At 40.2% G+C, this 21,229-nt stretch overlaps 1 protein-coding gene across 1 annotated transcript in view; it reads left to right on the plus strand.

The window, feature by feature from the left end:
- The window catches only part of THEMIS (thymocyte selection associated), an 80,869-nt gene extending 64,886 nt beyond the window's left edge, over positions 1-15,983 (plus strand). The window contains exons 5-6 of the mRNA XM_009325629.1: positions 6,217-6,370; positions 15,823-15,983. Of these exons, the coding sequence (XP_009323904.1) occupies positions 6,217-6,370; positions 15,823-15,983 (315 nt within the window). The remainder of the gene's footprint in view (positions 1-6,216; positions 6,371-15,822) is intronic.
- The last annotated feature ends 5,246 nt before the right edge of the window (positions 15,984-21,229 follow it).

Consider the following 21,229-nt stretch of genomic DNA (forward strand, 5'->3'; position numbering starts at 1 on the left):
TGCAGCCCCCCCCCGGCCGAGACCCCCTGAGCCAGAACAGCTTGCTCCCTGCTTACGGAGCTGTCCTTTCCTTCGCCGTTCGTTCTTTTTCGGTCAGGATGTCGTCGGAATATTTGTTCAAGCTCACGGATAAACTGCCGTGTCGGGCAAAACTCGGAATGGTCCACGTGCCGTTGATTTCTCTAAGACCATTCGGTTTGATACGTTATTTGCTTTTATTTTTGTAGAAATGGATATAGCTAGAACATGACTTCCCGCTCTGTTTTGTTTTTTAAATCCAAATACTCTTATTCAAGCTCTGAACAAGGATTAACTAATTCCATCCCTACTGTTAGGAAAATACCACTTTTTAAATACATTGTTTGAACCCTGAGAATGAGCCTACAGTGGCATCTGCCTATAATCTATCATGTCTTTATCACATAGCTTCCCCCTTTTTAATCCTTGGGAAACCCAGACTACTGACAATAAAAGTCAAATGAATTGTGTTATTGTAGGCATGTACAGAAAGTACCTTGTGAGGGACAAACCTGTTAAGAGCTTGAACTCTGATCAGAAAAACTTAATTTGATCAGGTGTTTCATGTCCCTTTTAGGCAGAGAAGAACTCACGAACTAATGTAATTTTGTTCCTGTCTTTGAAATGATATAACCTTGACCCCTTCTTTGGCAAAAATTGTTCATCGGTAGTTTATAGTACCTTACGAGTTCTGCAGGCAAACAATAATTCTCCAAAGTGCTCCCGTCCTGTATGTTAATGAGGCTAAATGAGGATCCTCTTTATTGCCCATGGCCTTTCTGAAGCATCTTCTAACTAGCTCTTCTCCTTTTCCACACTCCAATGGGCTGTGGAAAATGAAGGCTTGATATCGTGTACTGGAATCAGTGCAATGGGGAAGACTGTTAAAATTCTTTACTACAAAATCGTAGACCCTTGTCAGTACCCTTAACTATGGGTACACTGTGCCCTTGCAAAAATTACCCTGATGTGCAAGATAAGTTGGCTTGCCAGTAGATCATGCAAGAAGGCTATCTTGGGATACAAATGAGTAATAATCTAAAGGTAATTGTTTCCTTTCAAGTGGAATAAATCAGTCCTAACTGTCTGCCATAATAATGCAAATTTCTTGAGAGGTGTCAGCAGTTTCCATGTGTATATTCCCATTATTTGAATTTGTGTTTCCCATCTGTTAGGTGGAAGCACCCACTCTAGTCCGTACAGTGGGTGAAATTTTATTTTGACTAACATTGGTGTAAGTCTGACCAATGTAGTTTCTCCAGAATGTAGTTACTCCAGCTTACGCTTTTGCAAACCGGAAAATAATTCAGATCTGTGTTTCAGAATGGCCTAAGGCTCCGATTGTGATAGCACTTACCCTGGTTCTGTATTGATACAATATGGGAATCAAAATCTGTGATTCTTCTCTGCTTCACTGCAGTTCCAAACTGTCTTTGCAGAAAGTCATGCAGATATAATGAAGGTTGGAGCAAAATTACATAGGTAGGTTGTCATTCTGTAGGTTGCTCTGGAACTCATGGTCTTCTCTATAAATCAGCAGCTATGAATACCCTGTTTCACTTAGACTGACATGTCTCTCTCTACCCCTCTCTCATAATTTCCTTAAAATATTCTCCAAAATATTAAAAGCTGAAGCTTCGCTCAGCCTGGTTTGGGCTTCCCCATGAGTACAGTGCTGTGTGACTCTCTTACAGAATCTTCATTTGTAGCTTGTGGGGATAAATTGCCTTTTTTGTCTGGAAACAGTGAAATGTGTTTGGACTGCAAAATCATTCATCACACTCTCATTCTATGTATACAGCTTTTTTTCTGGTGGAAAGGTGCATGCAGCAATTAAGCATTTTACAGATAAATATACCCGTGCAGTATATGCCAAAGCAAAGATATATATCTAGAGCTTTGGCTTGAGTTTCTGAAGGCAGCAAAGAGTGCCACTCCAACCCGTCTCTAAAGATTGCAGTAAAAGGTTTATGATCTGTATCTACTAGCATGGGTGACTTATAATAAATGTACTCCAAAGGTGTAGTGCCATGTCCAGCACTGATTGCTCAGACAAATGAGTACTCCTCTTCACTAGCGTCATTTGTAATCATGTAACAGCTTGACTTTCTGTCTGGAAAAGCGTACTTTTGTCAGATTGGTTTATGCCACTACATCTCTCACAGCATTTTCAGAGACTATGACAGCTGTTGGTTTCATATTTACTCCCACATTTTTCTGTACTGTAATCAAATGTTGTTTCTCCTTCTTTACTCTGAACGTTCTAGATGCTGTTGAGGCTTTCTTTCCTTTAAAAAGAAGAAAAGCAATAATGTGTATTATGAACTCATGTATTATCTTCTTTTTTTGTAAACATATTTCGCAGCCTTTTTTTTCTTACTTGCTTTAAGAGCTTCTCTTTCTGCTATTCTGTCTCAGAGGTTATACTAGTTTTGCTGGGCCCCTCCAAAGTTGGTTTTGGTTTTTTTTTTAATTGTAAGAACTCCTGTGCTATTTTCTTGGCTTACTGAGTAGTTGTGACCAAATACTGCTGTCTGAAGTATGTGTGGTATATGGACTGCCTTCAGTGGTTTTGGATTGTATCTTGCAAAGAAGCAGGAATTCCAGGAGCTGGTGCATCATGGATTACAATTTGGCTCCTGTAAGAGGAAAGATTAAATAGACTAGAAACTCTTCAGCCTGAAGAAGCAGTGACTCAGGAAAAGGAGTAAAAACCTGAAGGCAGGGAGAAAATGAATAGAGAGGGATTACAGCAGCAGCATGAAATTATGAAGTAGGACAATAAAAAAAAAAAAGCAACCCAAAGGAAATTTTACACAATGCAGAAGTAAACTCTGGAACTCATTGCTGCATGATGTTGATATCAGAAATGTAAATGAGTTCAAAAAGCAATTAGACACAGCAATGAAAGAAATATTCACAGGGAGACAACTGTTAACAGCCCAATTTTTTTTAAGTCAGAGGAGAATGCACCTTGGAGCTGTGAGAAGGAGATGCTAGCACGCGCCTAAATTGCAGGGAAAATTGGCATTTTTTGAACAGGTTTTGTGTGACTGGGGCTGGAGGTAGGCAAAGCGTTACTATTTGTGCAGTGCCATTTGTAAGAATAAGAACTGCTGTCAGATTTCACTGCTTCTGGTGTGGGCAAACAGAGGGAAGCCTTGCGTGTCGAAGTGAGTTCATGCACGCACGCACACCAATGCAGTGCTTTAAGCTCTTCAGGTAATCAAGGGAAATTAATCCAAACCATTCACTTCGAAACTCAGTTTGCTACTGCAGTGTTTTCAGTTCATGCATCTTAGGTAAACTCTGCACTCACTTACAACTTCTGCAGAATGCTGAAACTTCTGTTCTTACTAAAGTGATGCGTCTCCAGCCCTTTAGTTCTCACCTTAGCTTTCACACTTTTTTGTATCCTGTTTGATAGAACACCTCCTATTTCCTGAGAGAGACTGCGCAGCCTTACGCTACCTTGCCTTTATGGCTTTGTGCTTTGTCTTCTGAGTTATTTCTGGACAATGAGCAAACCTAGAGATGTAATGGGCAATGTTTATCCATTGGGGAAAAATTTTTAGTTCACGCACCTGTAGCTGTTGGTTGGATTTTCCAAATGCTGAGATTCGGGGTTTCCTCACGAGTAGGCTGTTATAACAAATGACTGTGATTCAGACCATGAGTTTTTAACTGAATTAGTGTTTCTTCTGGCAGTAACAGTACTGAAAACCGTGCTGATATCCTGACTTCTTTAAATTATTGGAACAATGACTCCACATAGATGGAAACCCTGTGCTGTTAAGCCTGCCTAGTATTTGAAAGACAACTGTAAGATTTCACTCTTGTATAGTTTAAAAAAGCGTCTTATCTCTGTTGGTCTCTAGTGTATTTGTTATCTATAGTGCTGTTAAGAATGTTAAAGCGATATCAGATTTCAGCATACAGTGAAGTGACAATCCTGTTTGTGTAATCCTGTTTGGTTTTAAAAGTTTGAGTTCTGCATATTTTAATTTGTTTGCAGGGTGCTCCAGGTAACCATTGTATCACAGTGTGTGGTTTTGCTGGTGTCTGATAAGATTAGCACAAACTTCAGTTAGGTTCTTCTTAATGAGGGGATCTTTCTGTTTTGATACCAAGGCTTGGTTTTAGTTAGCTAAGGCAGTGCAGAATAAATAATCTGAACATGCTCATTCATGATATTGATTGCTCGGATTAAGATGTTAAATAAGGAGCTGACTAGAAAATAAGAGAATTCATGATTTTATTTTTTTTTTTAATGTCTACTATTTAAACTAAGGTTCCCTAGTTACCTGAAAGCTGACTTTTAAGTGAAAGCTTTCTGTGTGCTAAGTATGCCAAATAATTTGAACATAGGAAGAATCTGCCTATGAATAATAATGTTTCCCTGCCCATCCCAAGACCCTTCGTTTGTGATAAACAGGTATTACTGATACTGAGGATAGGACAAGTTTAGTGACAGCTTTGAAAAACTGTTATTTAAACAAGGAGAAGATGGACATTTCTCAATAACTGCCTGCAAAGTGTGTGTTCATATTGCTGGGCCAGGCTGGCAACAAACAGGTGGTGCATATAGGCATGCTTAGGTGCAGATGATCGAGAAAAGAACTGGAGGTCAAAGAAAGGCCAGGCTCTGTTGGTGAAACAAAGACAAAGGTCCTGTAACCTCAGCGAAGCTATTCCACAATACACCAGCCGCCGAGCATCGTCCTAGTTTGAACATTGTCTTTTCCATTGGGTTATTTTAATTCTCTGCTGTGAAGAACTTCTGACATTTCTGTCCTCTGCAAAATACTTCTCAGCTGTATTCCTTTTTGTACAAATCCCTGAGGTTTTTGTGAATTACATCACTGCTTAAAGCTTTGCTTGACCTCAGAGGCTCTTTTGCAGTCTAGGAGAGCACTAGCCAGCATTGTACAGCCTGTACTGCACAAACTTGCATTGAATACTGTAACTCAATCAACCCCTGCAGATCGAGCCTGCAGTGTTTATTTTAGAAAATGGGGAAAACTACCGTGGATTCCTCTAACTGAAAAATGAGGGTCTTCCACTTATGTCACGTTGTGACCCACCCACTGAGGAAAATTGTCCATACATTTTACAGATTTCATCCTCATCTGTTCTTAATATACTCTCTCAAATTTTCTATTTCAATTACCAGTGACTTTCTTGTCACTAGCTGATACCTTTTTTCAAAAGGGACAGATTGTCATAAAATGTAGGCTTGTGTTGTGCTTTCGGAAATTGTGGGTTGATTCTGAAAAGATCAGACACTATTGCTGTGTAGCTACTGTCAGTTTTACCAACATGACCTTCTCTCTCTGAATAGGACGGGCTTTTTCACCGCTGAGGAAGATCTACATTTGATTTTTAATGGAAAATCTATACTGATTATTTTTTAAAATATATACTCTCTGGTATAATGATTGCAATTGGACTGTACCTACACTGCAGCTACCGTATAGCTTCACTGAAGATATACTTTTTGACACTTTTAATTGACTCTCATTTACACAGATGAAAAATATGTATTTGACTGAAAGTATTTATGGCATAAATATCTCAGAATTAAAAAAAAAAACAGAATTATGGAAATGTATGTATCAAGCCTGAATTTCAAGGGGTGCAAGTGTTGCAGCCATGTAACTTACTTTCTGCAATATAATAACACTATAATTAGTAACTCCATAATTGCCTGTTCCTATCATCTAACTATACTCACTATGCTATGAATGCTACTGGATAAATGTAATTGAAATGTCAGACTTTATATGAATTTGTGATGTAATATGTAACAGAACTCATTAAATAAACCATCAATACAATAAAAATAGTTAATCAGAAAGAAATCTGTATCGACCAAAAGGGATACATAAATATCCCTCCTTGTGTTTCCATGACTCCATACACCCCAAAAAAAGAAAAGAAAGACTGGAGATATGCTTTAAAGGTAATTTTTTCATGTAGAGTGCCTTCTGGACATATTATTTTGTGATGTACATGCCTCAAAGACAAGCATTATGGTAAATGTGATTGATGACTTACTTTGACAAACAGAAGATTTGTGGTTAAAATTCACAGAAGTAGCCCAAAGAATGTTGCTCTTACGTGTCACATCTCTGAAAGCATCCAGTTTGGAGTAACAATTTACATGTAAAGACAATGTGCTCTTCTATTTAATTTCAGAATTTCTGTGTAGACACCACCAAGAAATTGTGCTCAAATCAAGCTGCTGATGTTTCGGAATTACAAGTTAGTTGTCAAAATGATTTGGTGCATCGTGAGAATAAGAACGACATGACTGGAAAAGCTACATTAGTGGAAACCAGTGTGATTAAAGGTCAGTTAAGCTTTATGGTTTGAGTTATTAATATAACAAAGCTTAACCCCAGCCCTGATAAATAATTTACATACAGGACTATCTTGCGTGATTTCACTTGGAATCTGTGGCTTAGTCAAAAGAAATGAAAAGTGAACATCTCTGTTCTTCCTCCATAAATGCCATAAGGCAAATTCATCCAAGCTCTCAACAGCAGCATAGTATTAAACTCTGTTTGACACTGCAGCATGAATATTCAGTAGTTTTTAGGAACAGACATATGGAAAAGATGTGCTTTCCTTTTGCTTTAGGATGACGCTTACACATCATCTGTTATAAAAATGCTGATTCCAACAGGTATTAAAGATGAGCAAGCAATTTACATTAAAGATATGAAGATGTCTTCAATTCACATTTTTGTATTTTGAAGAAAAAAAAAAAATCGAGCAAATTACTTAGCCAATAATTGTTTTTAAAGTCACCATTTGATTGGATTTCCCAAGCATTTTTGATAGCTGGTTAGTTCTTCTACATATTTTTCAAGTTTTTCCTTTTTCAGAAAGGAAACGTACAGAAGTTGAGAAGCCAGATGATAAGAGGACAAATGCAAAGACTTTGCAGTTAATATAAAAAATTCAGTTGATTTCATTAATCTTTAGTCACAGGTTATGTCTGAAATATGAAAACATCACATTAATTACAACACTAGAACATTTGGAAGACTAAAGCACAAATACTCATCCTCACAGCATTTGTTAGCTGATAATTGATATCAATATAAGAACTTCCCATATAGTTTCTCTTTATTGTCTTGTTATTCAGTGTGTGAGACTCCTAAAAAGGACTGCCTATTTGAAACTACACATATTGAAACTTCCAAATGCAACATGAACAACTTTTATAGTGAAGAATTGCTGTGGCGTGCTGAATATTCACTAATCCTTATTGTTGTGGAAGTTGATTATTTGGGAACTGGTTTTTGAAAGGTATTTTGGTATCTGGCTGCTTTGAAAGATAATCCCAAATGTGTTATTTTGTGGCTTTGAAAAATCTCCCTGCAGGCTCCATCTTGTCACTGCTTAATGATTTGATTAGATTTTATAGGGGTAAATGGTGAAGCTTCCACATTGGCAGTTACAAAGGACGGTATCCTCTGTTTAAACCCCGGGAAAAAATGAATACCAAGAGGGGTTAATGTTGTACTCTCTTGTGCCAAGGGAACTACCTGCAAATTACTGGGGCTTGACTTTGAAAACCGCTGCCCACCCTACAGGGATCAGCTGGATCACTTGCACGGGTTAGTCTCTGTGGGGTGAGGCAGCCAGGGGAAGCTGGAGGGGGATGCACCTGAAGAAAATGTTCCCAAAGCATCCTTACTGAAGTAAGCCAGGCTTAAAGTTTGTGCTGAGGACTGGCTTATTCACAAGCACAGGAGTCAGTGCTCATGTAGGTGCTTTACTTGATGGGTTCAGACTCCTCACAGACAGGGAAAGCCACACAGGCTAAAGTCACACAATGGTTTTACAGGCAAGATTTTTCGAAGTTTTTTCTGAACACAGCAGCTCAGTTTGTGCAGCAAGAAGTGGAGTTGTACAGTCATTTCCTGTGCCTCTTACAGGAACTGTGCAGTAGTTTCTAAACTGCAATCCCTTGGCTGAGAAAAGAAGTTTGGAGCTACCGTTACTAAGGCTTCAGCTCAATAACAGGACTGGGAGGTGGCCAAGTCTTTCCATTCTTTGTACTGGAACCATCTTCCTACTGTAAGAGTATCTGTTACCGCTTGTGTTTCTTTTATCACTGGGCACCACTGAGAAGTCTGGCTCCATCTTCTTCACATCTCCCCATCAGGTATTTATACCCAGTGATAAGATTGTCCATGAGCCTTCTCTTCACCAGGCTGAACAGTCCCAGCCCTCTCAGCCTCCCCTCCTATTTTACATGCTCCAGTCCCTTAATCATCTTCATGGCCCTTTGCTGGACTCACTCTAGAATGTCCATGTCCCTCTTGCACTGGGGAGCCCAGATCTGGACCCAGCACTACAGGTGTGCTCTCACCAGTGCTGAGCAGAGGAGTAAGGATCCCTGCTGGATACTGGCTACTGCCTTGTCTAATGTAGCCCAGGAGGTTGTTGGACCTCTTTGTCTCAAGGACATGTTGCTGGCTCATGGTCAGCTTGTCTACCAGGACCCCCATGTTTTTCTCTGCAAAGCTGCTTTCCAGCTAGTCAGCCCCAGCCTGCACTGGTGCATGGGGTTATTCTTCCCCAGGCACAGGACCTTGTGTTTTCCTTCACTGAACTTCATGAGATTCCTCTCCGCCCACTCCTCCAGCCTGTCCAGGCAACATAACCATCTCAGCCACTCCTCCCAGTTTTGTATCATCTGCAGACTTACTGAAGGTACACTCTGTCCCATCATCCATGTCATTAATGAATCACAGTGTCTGTAGCAGACACCCACAACAACATCACCCATGTTGGTTTGTCTGCTAATCCCGACCCAGAAGCTCTCAGCAGGCTCTTCACCTGTCCCTAGGCAGAGGGCTGCCTCTGTTAGCCATGCTACCAGCGAAGTTTCTGCCGCCTTCTTCACGGTTCTTCACACTGACCACCTTTCTTGTTAGCTCATGCAGTTTGTGGTTCTGGATGCTAGAAAACAGACTTGGACTTTCTGCAGCTGTTCTTGATTTGGACCTTCTACTGAACATGTTTCAGCACTGTAGTGAAACAAGGCAATGTTGCTGACTGTCTCATCTGCCCTGGTTTAAGTCTGCCTGCCTTCTCTCTCTTTATTCATTCTGGTCCAGTAGCATTAGTGTTTTGTCCATCCCATTGAGCCTTATTTATATGTCCCTGATAAATGTTTTTCAGAATCTCCAAGAGCACTTGATTTTCATTTGCTATTTTTCACTTTCTAGCACGTCTATTTTTCTTAGCCGATTCTTCATTTGTTTTTAATTCTGAAACAATGTAATTGAGAAGAAAGCTTTTCCTAGGGACTTCTTCAAGTTTTAAATTATCTTCTCTTAGCTGTTCTTGCTCTATTTCCTTTGGCCTTCATTCCATTAAGATCCTAACCTTTGTTGTGGTATCCCTTCTGTGAAAGCAGAGTTTTCTTATCTGCTGGTTGAGATGCACTCATCAATCGTAATGGTAGATTATGGACTTAATTCTTCCTGCTTCCAGTGGACACAGTTTTTTAAACTTTAGGTGTCAGTCAGGCTCATTTTCTTCCTATCCATTTCCCTGAGCTTATGGCTAGAGACCTGTGCTTTGCAAGCAGTCCTACGTGCATGCCCAAGACTATTAGATAAAAAACAGTGTTAGAGCTGCTGGAGGCTTGCTTGTCTCTGGTCCTGCAAAGATTCACAGCACTAACTCTTCCCAACTAGCCCAGTTCTTAGCTGTGTTTCTGATTTCGAAGCTCATCGATCGTAGGTCTCCTGCCTCATTCCTCATGAAAGCTGCAATTAGTTAATTTTAAGTTCATCCTATATACTGTGTTAGCTTAGGCTACTGACAGATAAAGAATAGCCTTTGTTACTGAGGATTTTTCAAACAAACTCTTAGTACCTCTTTTTAGTACACACATAGAAAATCAAGAAGCAGTATCATAATGTTTCTTCTTTTACAAGGCTAGGAAATTGCTTCTTGTTTAATTGCCTTGGAGTATATCCCTGTACAAACTTTATCTAAATTTAAGTATACTGTGAGTTAAAAGTTGGAGCTAGGCGGATTCAACCTAGACCAAAGAGCAGTGATGGATTGTACGCTGACATACCCAAATCAAAGCTAAAGTTTTTTCTGAAAGATGTGTGTTAGTATAGCCCAAAGTTATTGGGTTTAATTCAAAGATAACTGCAGAATTATACAGGAGATTGGATTAGATGACACAGCAGTTCTTCCTGGCCAGCCAAGGGATCCCCAGGAGTCTACTGTTGCATGCTGCAAGCTTGCCTGTTCCAGAGAGTATACTCTGCTCTGCTAATTCACAAGATAATGGATTAGAAAATATGTCAAGATTAATAACACAGACACGCTCCTGTGGGTTTTGAGTGGGAGGAAATGCACCATTCACTGACTAATCTTTAAACTTCTACTGGTGAATGTTAAGCCACCCTCCAAAGCACCAACCTGTTTCAAATTCCTAATAAGGGTGTTGAATCTGTGCTTTCAAAACAACCAGTTACAGAGACAATTACTATTTCTTACCAAAGGCCAGATAGTTCCGAAAAGAAAAGCAACGTGTTTTTCTTTCGGTTTTAAAGCCTCTATTGTCTTTCCTTACAGAGTTCATGTTAATAAGGATAGGATTTATTATCTTTGTTTCTAAGAAATTGAACCTTTTTCCTCTGTTGCAATTAAACCTGAATTGGCCACTAAAGTTATTATCCTATTTTCTTATATTTGACTGAGTTTGAATTAATTAGAAATAGTAGCAATATCTGCAGGATAATAACTCTCATCAGAAATCTGCTGTATCAGTTTTTCTTTAACCTTGAAATTTATTCTAAGTGGAGTTTCTAAAACATTACCTAATCTTCTTGCTCATGGCTTAGGTTTCTGGAATTGTTAGAGTCTGCAATAAAAAACTTTTTATGTTGATTTTGTTTATTGATGTCAGGACATTTTAGGGAAGATATTTATATATTCTGACTTTAGGCACTTCATTTAGGAGGCCAGTAGGCTAGAGAAAGAAAAAAAGGGAAGGGCCTTCTGATTGCAATTTAGGATGCACGTGTAACATCTACTAAATTTGACAGCAAAGATGGTTTAAGAAATTTCTGCCCCTGTGCTGTAGCTTGCGGTCCCATCAGTTAGGGCAATACATTTGGTTATGGGGCTGTGCTCTAAACCAAATATTAAAATAAATTAAACTTAATATCCCCCAAAACTTAAAGCAAAACATAGAATTCTGAATTATTTTGAAAAAAAGCTCTTCTTTCTTCAGTGACATCACAGGGATTTTGCACTAGCATTCTGAATTAGGCACATAAGGATAAGCAATATGAACTGGGAATCCTTTACTGTATGTATGACAACTCTTTCAGCTTCCGCACTTTAGCTCAGTCTTTGATTAGGGCAAAACTGTTATTAGATCCTTCGGCTCCTATGGTCTTGTAACTATCTAAAAAAAAATAATTGGACTCTTTTTCCTGGTTTTCGGGCTGTGAACACAAAACTTATTCTTGGCTGACACATATTCTGAGACAAGTTTAAACAAAGGTAAGAAAATGACTTAAAATAAGGAGACCACATCATTTCATAGGATGACAAGTGCACTTTAGTAGATTGTATTTAAACAATCAGCTTTCTTCTTAACCAAACTCGAACTTGTTGTACAGCAGGGGAAAGAAAGCATAGGCTCTGAATCCTTACATATGTCGTTTATTGGATATGCTTGATTTTAATTGCAATAAGACGCAGAGGTTCCAGGCAGAAGCTTGTGGAAGTGGCTGCAAGGAGGAGGCATTGCACTGTTAGGTGCAGGGTAACGAATGGGGACTTTGCACGAGTTACTTCCCCTGCTCTCTGGCAGTGCTGTCTGGCTCTGCTCCACCAGCCCTGTGCAGAGCAGCAGCGGGCAGCCTGGGGGGTGCCTGGTGGTGCCCTCAGCCCTTCTCCTTACCCTTTTGCAAGACAGGTATGATGGGGCCTGAAATACACGATTGTTTAAAACTTGCAGTAACCACTTCTCATCCGTAAGAGTTGTTGATACACTGAGGATTTGTTTTACAAAAAGAGGCAGTAGTGCAACAGTGGAAATTAGTGTCTGTAAGAATTCAATAAAACCAGCGAGATAGACTAGAAAAGAAGTGACAAAGAAGAAAATTAAAAAATAAAAGGACGGTGAAAGAGGTCAACAGATGCCTCTTTCAGGAAATTTCAGATTTTTTAAGAAATTAAATTTAAGAGTAAACTTTTCCAAACAATGGGTTAATAGATTCCAGAGGGAGATAAACATCACCCATACATGAATTGTAACCCTGCAGTGCATATGAAATACTTTGATTGTGGCAGTTAACAGTTTTTAAAGATATGCTACATCGTCACGTGAAGGGATGGTTGATGGATACCAGCTCAAGGAACACTCCAATGTGCTCTGATTCTGCTATCACTCAATAGGTTTCAGTAGCACTCCTTGAGGAATTAGTTCTCATTAGCACTGAGGAGCATCAGAACCAGGTCCATAGCAAACAAAATGCTACTGTTTATAGATTTGGCTTATGCAAATGCCTTCAGTTCTGTGTATTTTCACTTAAGCGATGTGTAGAAATAAGGATGTAGTTCTACTGTGTTTAGTTCACAGTATTGTTCACTTATATGCATCAGTTGTGTATATTCACAACTATTGTTTTCAAGTTAGGCACAAATAAACACTAAATGTTATTATGTGGTTGAATGTTAATTTATGCAGCATAAATCCTGAACTGAGGTATTTATCACAGCTATATAACTGTGTTATGGTCACAGCCAGGGGCATTTAGGTGTGCAGCCTTGTAAGTACATGAGTTTGGGTTTCTAGCACTGGTTGCGTTCAAGCAAGGGTCCTGATGGGTTGGGTTACTTCTGTTGCCTACATTTTGAAGGAGGGCAGAATAGAGAGCTATGACAACTGTTTGTGACCTTGAAATTTGTGAAAAAAACAACAAGTATATTCCGAGGGAAAAAAACCCAAATCCTACCCGCTCGAGGATACAAGTGAGATACATGGAAATTTTTAGTCTGCAGAGCACTACCTTTCCACTATAAAGGCAAACACAATTATACAAATTGTTCCAGGAAGAGCAGAATTAATGAAATTTGGTTTAGTAAGTATTCATGTCTGTTGTCCCCTACTGCTCCTCTCCCCTTTCCCTGATAATAACCAAAACTCTCCTTATGGCACTCCTATCAAATGAAAAAGAGCAGGTCTGGAGCTATGTGTGTGTTGAGAGGCCAACCAATATGCACACACTGATTTATCCTGCTGTCTGCTGCCAAATGGAGTGTATAACAGCTGTGTTCTGCACGCTTTTCTTTCAACAGAGGAACTAATCTAACTCTCGCTTTTGTAACCACGTTGAGACTTTTGCCCCCTTTTCAAATCTGACCAAAATTGTCAAAAAAACTTTTAAAAGTACTGAAGAGATTGATAGATGGATGGATAGACAGCACGATGACATAAGCCTTGTTTTCTTAGCAGGCTGAGATGGCATATCTGATTCAGTAATTCAGTGTTGAGGCTAACAGATTTTTTTTTCAAACAGGGAAGAAAATTGCATTGATTTCACTGTTCAGAATTCCCTTGGGATCATTCAGCTTGTCCCATTCATTGCTTAATGCTTTATTGAAGTGTAAATATATACATTTCAGAAGGCGTCCTACACAGGTTTGGGACTAGGGACAGCTGTGATTTAGTCTGGCCTGATGACATTTATTTCCTTTCTCCTTGAGCTGTCTTGCTTAGAAGCATATCATTTTGTTTGCGTGTGTTTGAGAAAGAAGAAAGTCTAGCTATGCCATCCATGAGCAATCTGTACTTTATATCCATATTAGCAAGTCTAAGCATACAAACAATATTTCCCTTGCTGAATCACAGGGATTAGCTTATTCTTTCAGTGCCTGTTTTATTCATTAGTTTACTTTCACTGATATCAAACACAGCCAACTTGCAAATGAACTACAAACCTGGAAATGCTTATTAACAAGATAGTGGCCACATCTGTGAGTGAGATCTTAATTAAATTTCTCATCATAGGTTTGGGGTTTTGTTTTTTTTTTTAATTCCTTTGATGCCTAGATCTGGAAATACTTTGCTATTTTACTCATTCCTAAAAACTAGCAGGGGGACTTGTGAATAATTTGGTCTATGATAAACTCTGTGCTGGTATGGCCAGACAGCTGCTTGATTAACTTAATGATTATTTCTGACCTTAAAAAATCTATAAAGGAGAGGATCATAACTTCAGAAAGAAATGAGTCCTGACCAGTTTTTCAGGGGGAGACACCTCAGCCATGGAGAGTCTCAGGAGGAACAAAAGTGGGGTTTGGAGACCATCGAGAGAATATACAGCTGTTTTCTTGGTGAAGGGGAGGGAACACAGGGGTTGCAAGGATAAGCTTGGGAGGATTCTTGTTTGAGAAGCTCAGTCCCATAAAGAAGGACCTGTTTGACAAACATGGCCTTGCTGGGAGGTCCAATAGTCTGTGAGACCTTGTGCACATTTGCAGGTTGTTTCAGATTATGTCATAGCAAATTAACCAAACAGGAACAGCTGTACCAAAAACAGTGTTTTACACTGTTTTGACATTTCAGGTGAAACTTTTTGCTTTAGAAACACAGTATCCTCTCAGCTCTGCTAAATGTGAGGCTTCTTGACAAACCCCAAGGGTGAGCTGCTCCTGGCAGGGGAACTCCAGTGCTGCTCCCCTGGCTGGTCGTGCTGCTGCCTGACTCTTCCCCACCACAGCCTGGGCCAGGGGATGTGGTGGCTCTAGAGGGGGAATGTGGGGCGCTCAGTGACTGATCCTTGTGGGGTCCTGCTCCATGTGACCAGTGGTCCCATGCATCTTGTGGAGCTACCTGTAGCCCCAGGGAAGCAATAGGACCACCTAGGCAGAGGAGGAGACCCCGGGGTCTTCTGGCAGCAGCCTGTAGCTCACGGGTGTAAGCTGTAATGTGAAGCTGTTGCTGTCCCAAGACTCAGAGCAGAACCCGCCCCAGCTGCAAAGAGGCCTCCCGTGAGGGTCTCTGCCCCTGTGGGAAAATGCTACTGCTTTTTGGAAGGTTTGTCCTCAGTATTGCCCCAGGCTGGTCTAGGTGGACGTATAAAGAAATGTACTTCAAAACTTTTCATTTTAACTTCAAGCCACTTTCAAGCCTGCATCTTTTTTGTTATATTGCCTTCTGAATAAGAAGAAACTGGGGGGTTTGGCTCTAGGAAATCCCAAAGTAACACTGCAGTTTCCTAGCTGCAGAGGCTCATCTCTTCAGGCAATGAAACACAAGACCATGGGAGCACATCTGCAATAGAGATGGTACATGCTGCACATGGCAAGTGGACTGCTCTTCTCTTGATACAGTCAGACAATTTTATCTGCCTGCTTTTATGCTGTCAGTGATCACACTTTTTAACCATTTTAATAAACCTTAGAGTTATCTGTGGACAGCTAGCAGGGTGTGGACAACAGATTATCTTGTTTGCCCACAGACTTCGAGGTACAAGTATTATGCAAAAACTGAAATAAGGATTCTTAAGAGTCAAGACTCTCTTATAAAATGCTCAGCTGGGTTTCATTCTTGATCTGCCACAGATATTGTTCAGGAACTTGAGCAAGTCATTTACGATCTCTGTGAAAATGAGAAAAGTGAGGAGAACATTGTTTTATTTGCTCTTTGTTTTTGTGGTTGTCTGTATGAATTGTACATTCTTTTCAGGGCAAGGGCAGAGTCTTCCATTTCCTTACAGTTATTTTTTGCTAATTGCTCAGGTCTAACAAATAAGGCACTTGGAAAGTGTGAGGCAGAAAAGGAAAAGGAAGAAGAGCACAACTATGACTATGTGGATGAAAACATAATTGAAAACATAAGAAAAGTATTTCAAGACACCACCGTTAGAAATAAGCATGCACTCTCTGAAGGAAGAAGGTGAGTATGATCTGCGATCGCTTATGGATGCAAACAAGTGCAGGCAGACTGGCCAGTACCTTCACCCCCCAAAACGAGGGAGGGTTTCCCCTGGGAGCTGCCGCTGTTGCCCCCAATGTTCTGTGAATAACACAAGAAAGGTATCTCTGAGCTGCCACCTGTGACACCCTGTCACTCTTAGCAATGTCACCTTTGTCAAAGTGGTACCTATTGTCAGCCTGGTGATAGAAGTGCACAGGCAAGACCAGGTTTACAGATAGAGACAAAACCTTAATTAGACCAACAGTTACCCTTACAAAAACAGACAGAAACCCAGAGGAAGGCTTTGTATCCAAAAGCCTGTCTAATTTTGCTGATTTGTGCCAGTTTGTATCTAAATGCAATCCTTTTTGTCTTTTTAGAAGTGGATGCCTTGTTGTGCATGATTAAGGTTTGTCTCTTAAAAAGTTTTCAGGAACTATCTGTGTCTTCACTAAATCCTCGAGGTTCTGCTCTGGCAGTCTGCAGAGTGCTAGTGAAGAGGGCCTTTGCTTCTGAAAAGCTCCAACCATCATTTCCAGCTAAACACAGTTTAGACTTTTTTCCTAGATCTGAGTGAAACTAGTCCCAGCTCTTTTCACTCACAGCTGAACCTTCTATGAACTTCACTTGATTTGGCTCAATTGCTTCTTTTGTTAAGAGAAACCCCTGAAGACCCAACAAAACTTGAAATGTTGTATTTCAAAGATTTTAAAAATTATTTTAATATGAAGTGGTATCTTATTTCAAAATGTACTTAGTATTTATTTTTAAATGGCATGCAACGTTTCTATTCTATTTGAGTTAAGCAGAGCACTGAATCTGAAATAAGCTCTTATTTTTTTTCTGAAATGCTCAAACCCCTCAGAAACATGACAGCCAGGGCAGTGTGTGGTATCTGTGCAGCCATCTCTTCCCCTGCTCACAGCCACAGAAACTCCAAAGTTACAGGAAAGACTGAAAAATGAAATGAAGTAGGGCGTTTCACATAATGCGTTACTTTCTCAGTCCATATGCCACTGAGGATGGGGACTTGCTCTATCACATAAAGAAGTCAAGAAAGAGAGAACGAAACTCTCTTTTTACTAAAATAGTCCTTTTGACTAGAGGCATTAAGGGAAAAGCACAGTTTCAAGAAGCAATGCCAGCCTAGAGATCAGCCTCCAATTATACTACTTACTGTCATGGCATCAGCTCCTTTAAGTCTTTGCCCACCCGCCCTTTAAACCCCCTATCAATAGAGGCAAGGTTTCACTTTATCAGTTGTTTCCTTTGAGGGCTCTAGCAAAACATGAAAGAAAGGACCTTTGCTGCCTTGAGGGAGATCACTGTCTGTCTTGGATTATGAAGCAACCCCATAAATTATCACCCTCAGTGGATGACAGAAGTATCCACCCCCTGAAATCATCAGCTAGCCAAGGAGCACGTAGCTCCTCCGGCCTGCTGGTCTCCCCCTGACCATTATGGCTTTTATCTAGCACTTAAAATTTCTATCAAGCTTCCGTGCTTGCACTTGTGAGCATTTTGAGGAATATGGATTTGATGTGAGCATGTGAAATTAACCTTTAATGTGGGCAAAAGCCCTATAAAATTTCTAGACAGATAAAATGATTGATGGAGTTTAAAAAATCAGCTTTTGCACATGTATGCTACACAGCTGGTTGAAGGGGCTATTAAAAATAACCAAATTAGCTGTTTTAGACTTATTTACAGGCAAATAATTCAAAAAAATGACTTGTCTCTTGCACCTGTGCTGCATGCTTAGCATCCGATCACGTTAGTTCTACTTCAAAGATTCATCAGTCAACCATTTCCCACCCACGGTCCCTCCGTTCCTCAGGACATTTATACTCTTTATGAATATCCACTTCTAATTATTTGGTATATATAATCTATCAAAATTAAATCTATTGATCCAAATTACTTTTAAATAGAGTCATTAGGGGGAAAATGTTTTAATGGAATACAGAAGTAAACCTCAACAGTCAGGTGTACTTTGAGAAAATTAGTATTTAGTATTTGCAGTGTTTCATCAGTGCCCCAGAAAAATCTTTCCACAATCAGGGCCAAAGCATGCCAGGATGATACTATTAAGAGCTAGTCCTCACCCTAAGTAGGAGGGAGAAAGAAAGAACAGAGATTTGCCTCAGGTCGTTGCTATGTTAATTTTGATAGAATAAATGTGCCCAGAGGGTCGATGAAGTTAACATGACCTCATCACTCCAGCACAATATACAATTAAACAAGGGACTTGACTACAGATGCCTCAGCTTGCTATGGCAACAACCATCATTAACATATTTTAACCTTTCATTAAAGATTCAAGAGAAAGTAGGAAAAAACCCTGGAAGCACTTAAAATGTGTGGCTTTCTTTTTAACAACACAAGTTTCTTTCCTTTTTACTGCCATGAGTTGTTTTTTGGGGGATTTTTTTTTAATAAGGAAAGCCCTCAGTTTGACAGTCTTTTAGAAGGCATTAAAGATGTCAATAGTGGTTTTTCTTGGGTGTGAGAAAAACGGGGAGATAAAAGGTTCATTACAATGAACTGGAATAGCTCTGGTGCTGTTATAACGTCTCATCGCATGTCCCTGCAATCAAAAATGAGATGGAGGCATGCAGGAGCAGCAACAATAACAACAACCAACAGCAAAACCAGAGAAGGCAGCTTCTGTCTCCAGTGCTGACAGCTGCTTGTAACCTCATGGCTGGAAAAGGACAGAAACAACATGGTCCAGCCACCTGGAGAGCTGAAAACGAGTACTGGTGTCAGGCTGTTGCATGACCTTGCTTTCTGGACTTTAACTTCACACAAGTGCTGGAAAAGGAATGGTCTGAGCTGACTAAGCCTGGGTGCTTATTAAATAGGAGCCAAAAAAGGAAAAGTAGAAAAGAGAGAGAAATGCAATAGGGAATGAAAAAACTAGAGAGCTGTGTTTTCCTCTTGTCACAAACTCAACAGTTGAGGCGGTTTTGTCTGAACAAAGTACTTTTCTGTATTTTCAATTTGTACTGATTTTTTTAAAAAGTAATGGTATGAAACAGACTGAGGTGGAACTTTTTTTTTACCTTGGTTGTGCTGAGATGTAGATTCTTGCATAACAGAAGGCTACAGACAGTGCTATAAATGAAAACCAACCTTTCTGACCCCACCACATCTTCATTAATCTTTTTGTACTGTTTTTCTATGGCATTTCTCTGGAGCTTTCATACCACTGACCCTCTAAGCTAGCTGTTTCTCTCATAGCTCCACTTGTCTTTGGCTGAAAGGCTGAGGCAAACTTTGCAGCCTCGGGGATATTGAAGTGAGGAACCCAAATCCGTGTTGTGTCGTGTGTTCTCAGCACTTTTGAAAGTCCCTCTCCTCTTAAGTAGTACTCAGTGCAGATTTGAGGGCATCACCTACTTTGCTAATTTTCATTGTTAGGTAATTTTTCTACTGCCTGGTGTTTTCACTTTTCCCTAATGTGCAAACTGAAGCTTTTTTCCCAGGGTGCAATCAACGGTGATTACAGAAGGAAGGAAGAGTGGAGAGGGAGCAAATAAATAGTGTGCTGCTCCGAGAGCTGCAATTCAGTTCTTGGCTTTGACACAGGCAGGACTTCAAACAGCCTGTCTCAAAGCAGTTGTAGGTTCAGAGACCCTAAGGCAGGGAAGACTACCAGACGACCATGATTATCTAGATGTTCTTCCCACGTGCACAGGTCTTGCCGTTCCCCTAGAGGGCAGATTAAAACATGTGTTTTTGTACTGTGGCAGAGCTGGGAACAGAGACTGGTGAAGTCTTAGCATGCTGGCATATTGCCATTAAATATTAATTAAGTTATTAATTAACTTCCCTTCAGGCCTGCATATCTGTTACCCCAGCCCCAGGGCACACCCTTTGGAAGCCTGTCTCCAAGAGGGGGGTATCTTTTCTCCCGTGTCTGCCAGATCAGCAACATGACACAGGCATCATGGGTGTAGTCACACTGGAGAAACACCAGGAAAACTTTTTGCTGGAGTCACAGCTTACATTGTGTGAGCTCTTTCGCCCTGTATAGGTCAAACATTTCCCTAAACTGCATAAGCTATACTAGTAAAAGAAAAATTTACTGGTATGAGTTTCACACACTTAGGCAGAGTTGCTGGCATAGCTGTGTCGGAGTCATATATTAGCTTTATTTTTGCTGTAGTCTTGGGTTTGCTGGTATAATTGTACTGACAAGCCATTTTAGAGCACAGACGAGACTTAACTTGCAGCCATTAATTTGACTCAAGAGCTCATTCACCTACAGTCTCTGTGTAATTTTTAAATCCAAATGTAAAGGTTTCCTGTTTCACCCTGTCATTGTGTTTTGTTTGTTTTCAGAGACATCTGAAGCAAAATAATTCTGAAATTAACTGGAAACAAATAGGAAACCGTGACCTTCACATATTAAGATCGACCGCAACTGTAAGAAAAAGCTGCTCGTGAAAGTGTCCTTCTTGTCTCATGGAAAACATATGAGGCTGTAATTTAACTATAATAACCCCCCGAGAAACTAAACTGCTTACTCATCCTAAATAAGAAGTCAAAGCAGATAATGTCTCATGACCCTTTGAAGGGACAAAGTTCTTCTGTACATATTTATTCATGAATTCAGATAATGATGCCAAGCTCAATCCTGCATTCTTATTTCACCTGAATTACCAGTTGATTTTCTGAACCACTGTAGGGCACATGCAAAAGGAACATCCCTTACTGAAACAGCTGTATGGTTGTTTCCTTTGGTTTTTGGAGGACAGAAGGGTAGAGAGGGGAATGAAGAGTTGTCTAAGGTGAACATCCCTTTCTTTAGCCAGTCACATATGCTTCAGGTTAAGGCTCAAAATTGCAAACGGCCAGATTCTGCCACTCTTTCAGCTGATGGGCAATGCTTTACTGCACAAGTATTACTGTTGCACCGCGAGTAATTCACCCCGGAAAGCCATGCCACTCCTCCTAGAGGGAAGTGCTACTCCCAAGGACCAGGGGTGCCTAAATTAGATAGCATTGCCATCTCCATAACCCCTTGCACAGCTTAAGTTATCTAGAATCACACTAGAGCAGTATATTTTGCTATTATGTTATGTTCAGCAATTTGCTGAAAACACAGCCAGGAAGGAAGGACAGAAGCTGGAGCTGAAAGAGTAGTGTTCGTGCCAGCCCTCCCAACTGAGAAAAAGGCACATGCTCCCTTTTTTAAGAGGTCTAGGAAAAGCAGTACTGAAG

The sequence above is a fragment of the Pygoscelis adeliae genome, unplaced genomic scaffold, assembly GCF_000699105.1.
Source record: "Pygoscelis adeliae isolate BGI_AS28 unplaced genomic scaffold, ASM69910v1 Scaffold54, whole genome shotgun sequence".
Classification (NCBI taxonomy): domain Eukaryota; kingdom Metazoa; phylum Chordata; class Aves; order Sphenisciformes; family Spheniscidae; genus Pygoscelis; species Pygoscelis adeliae.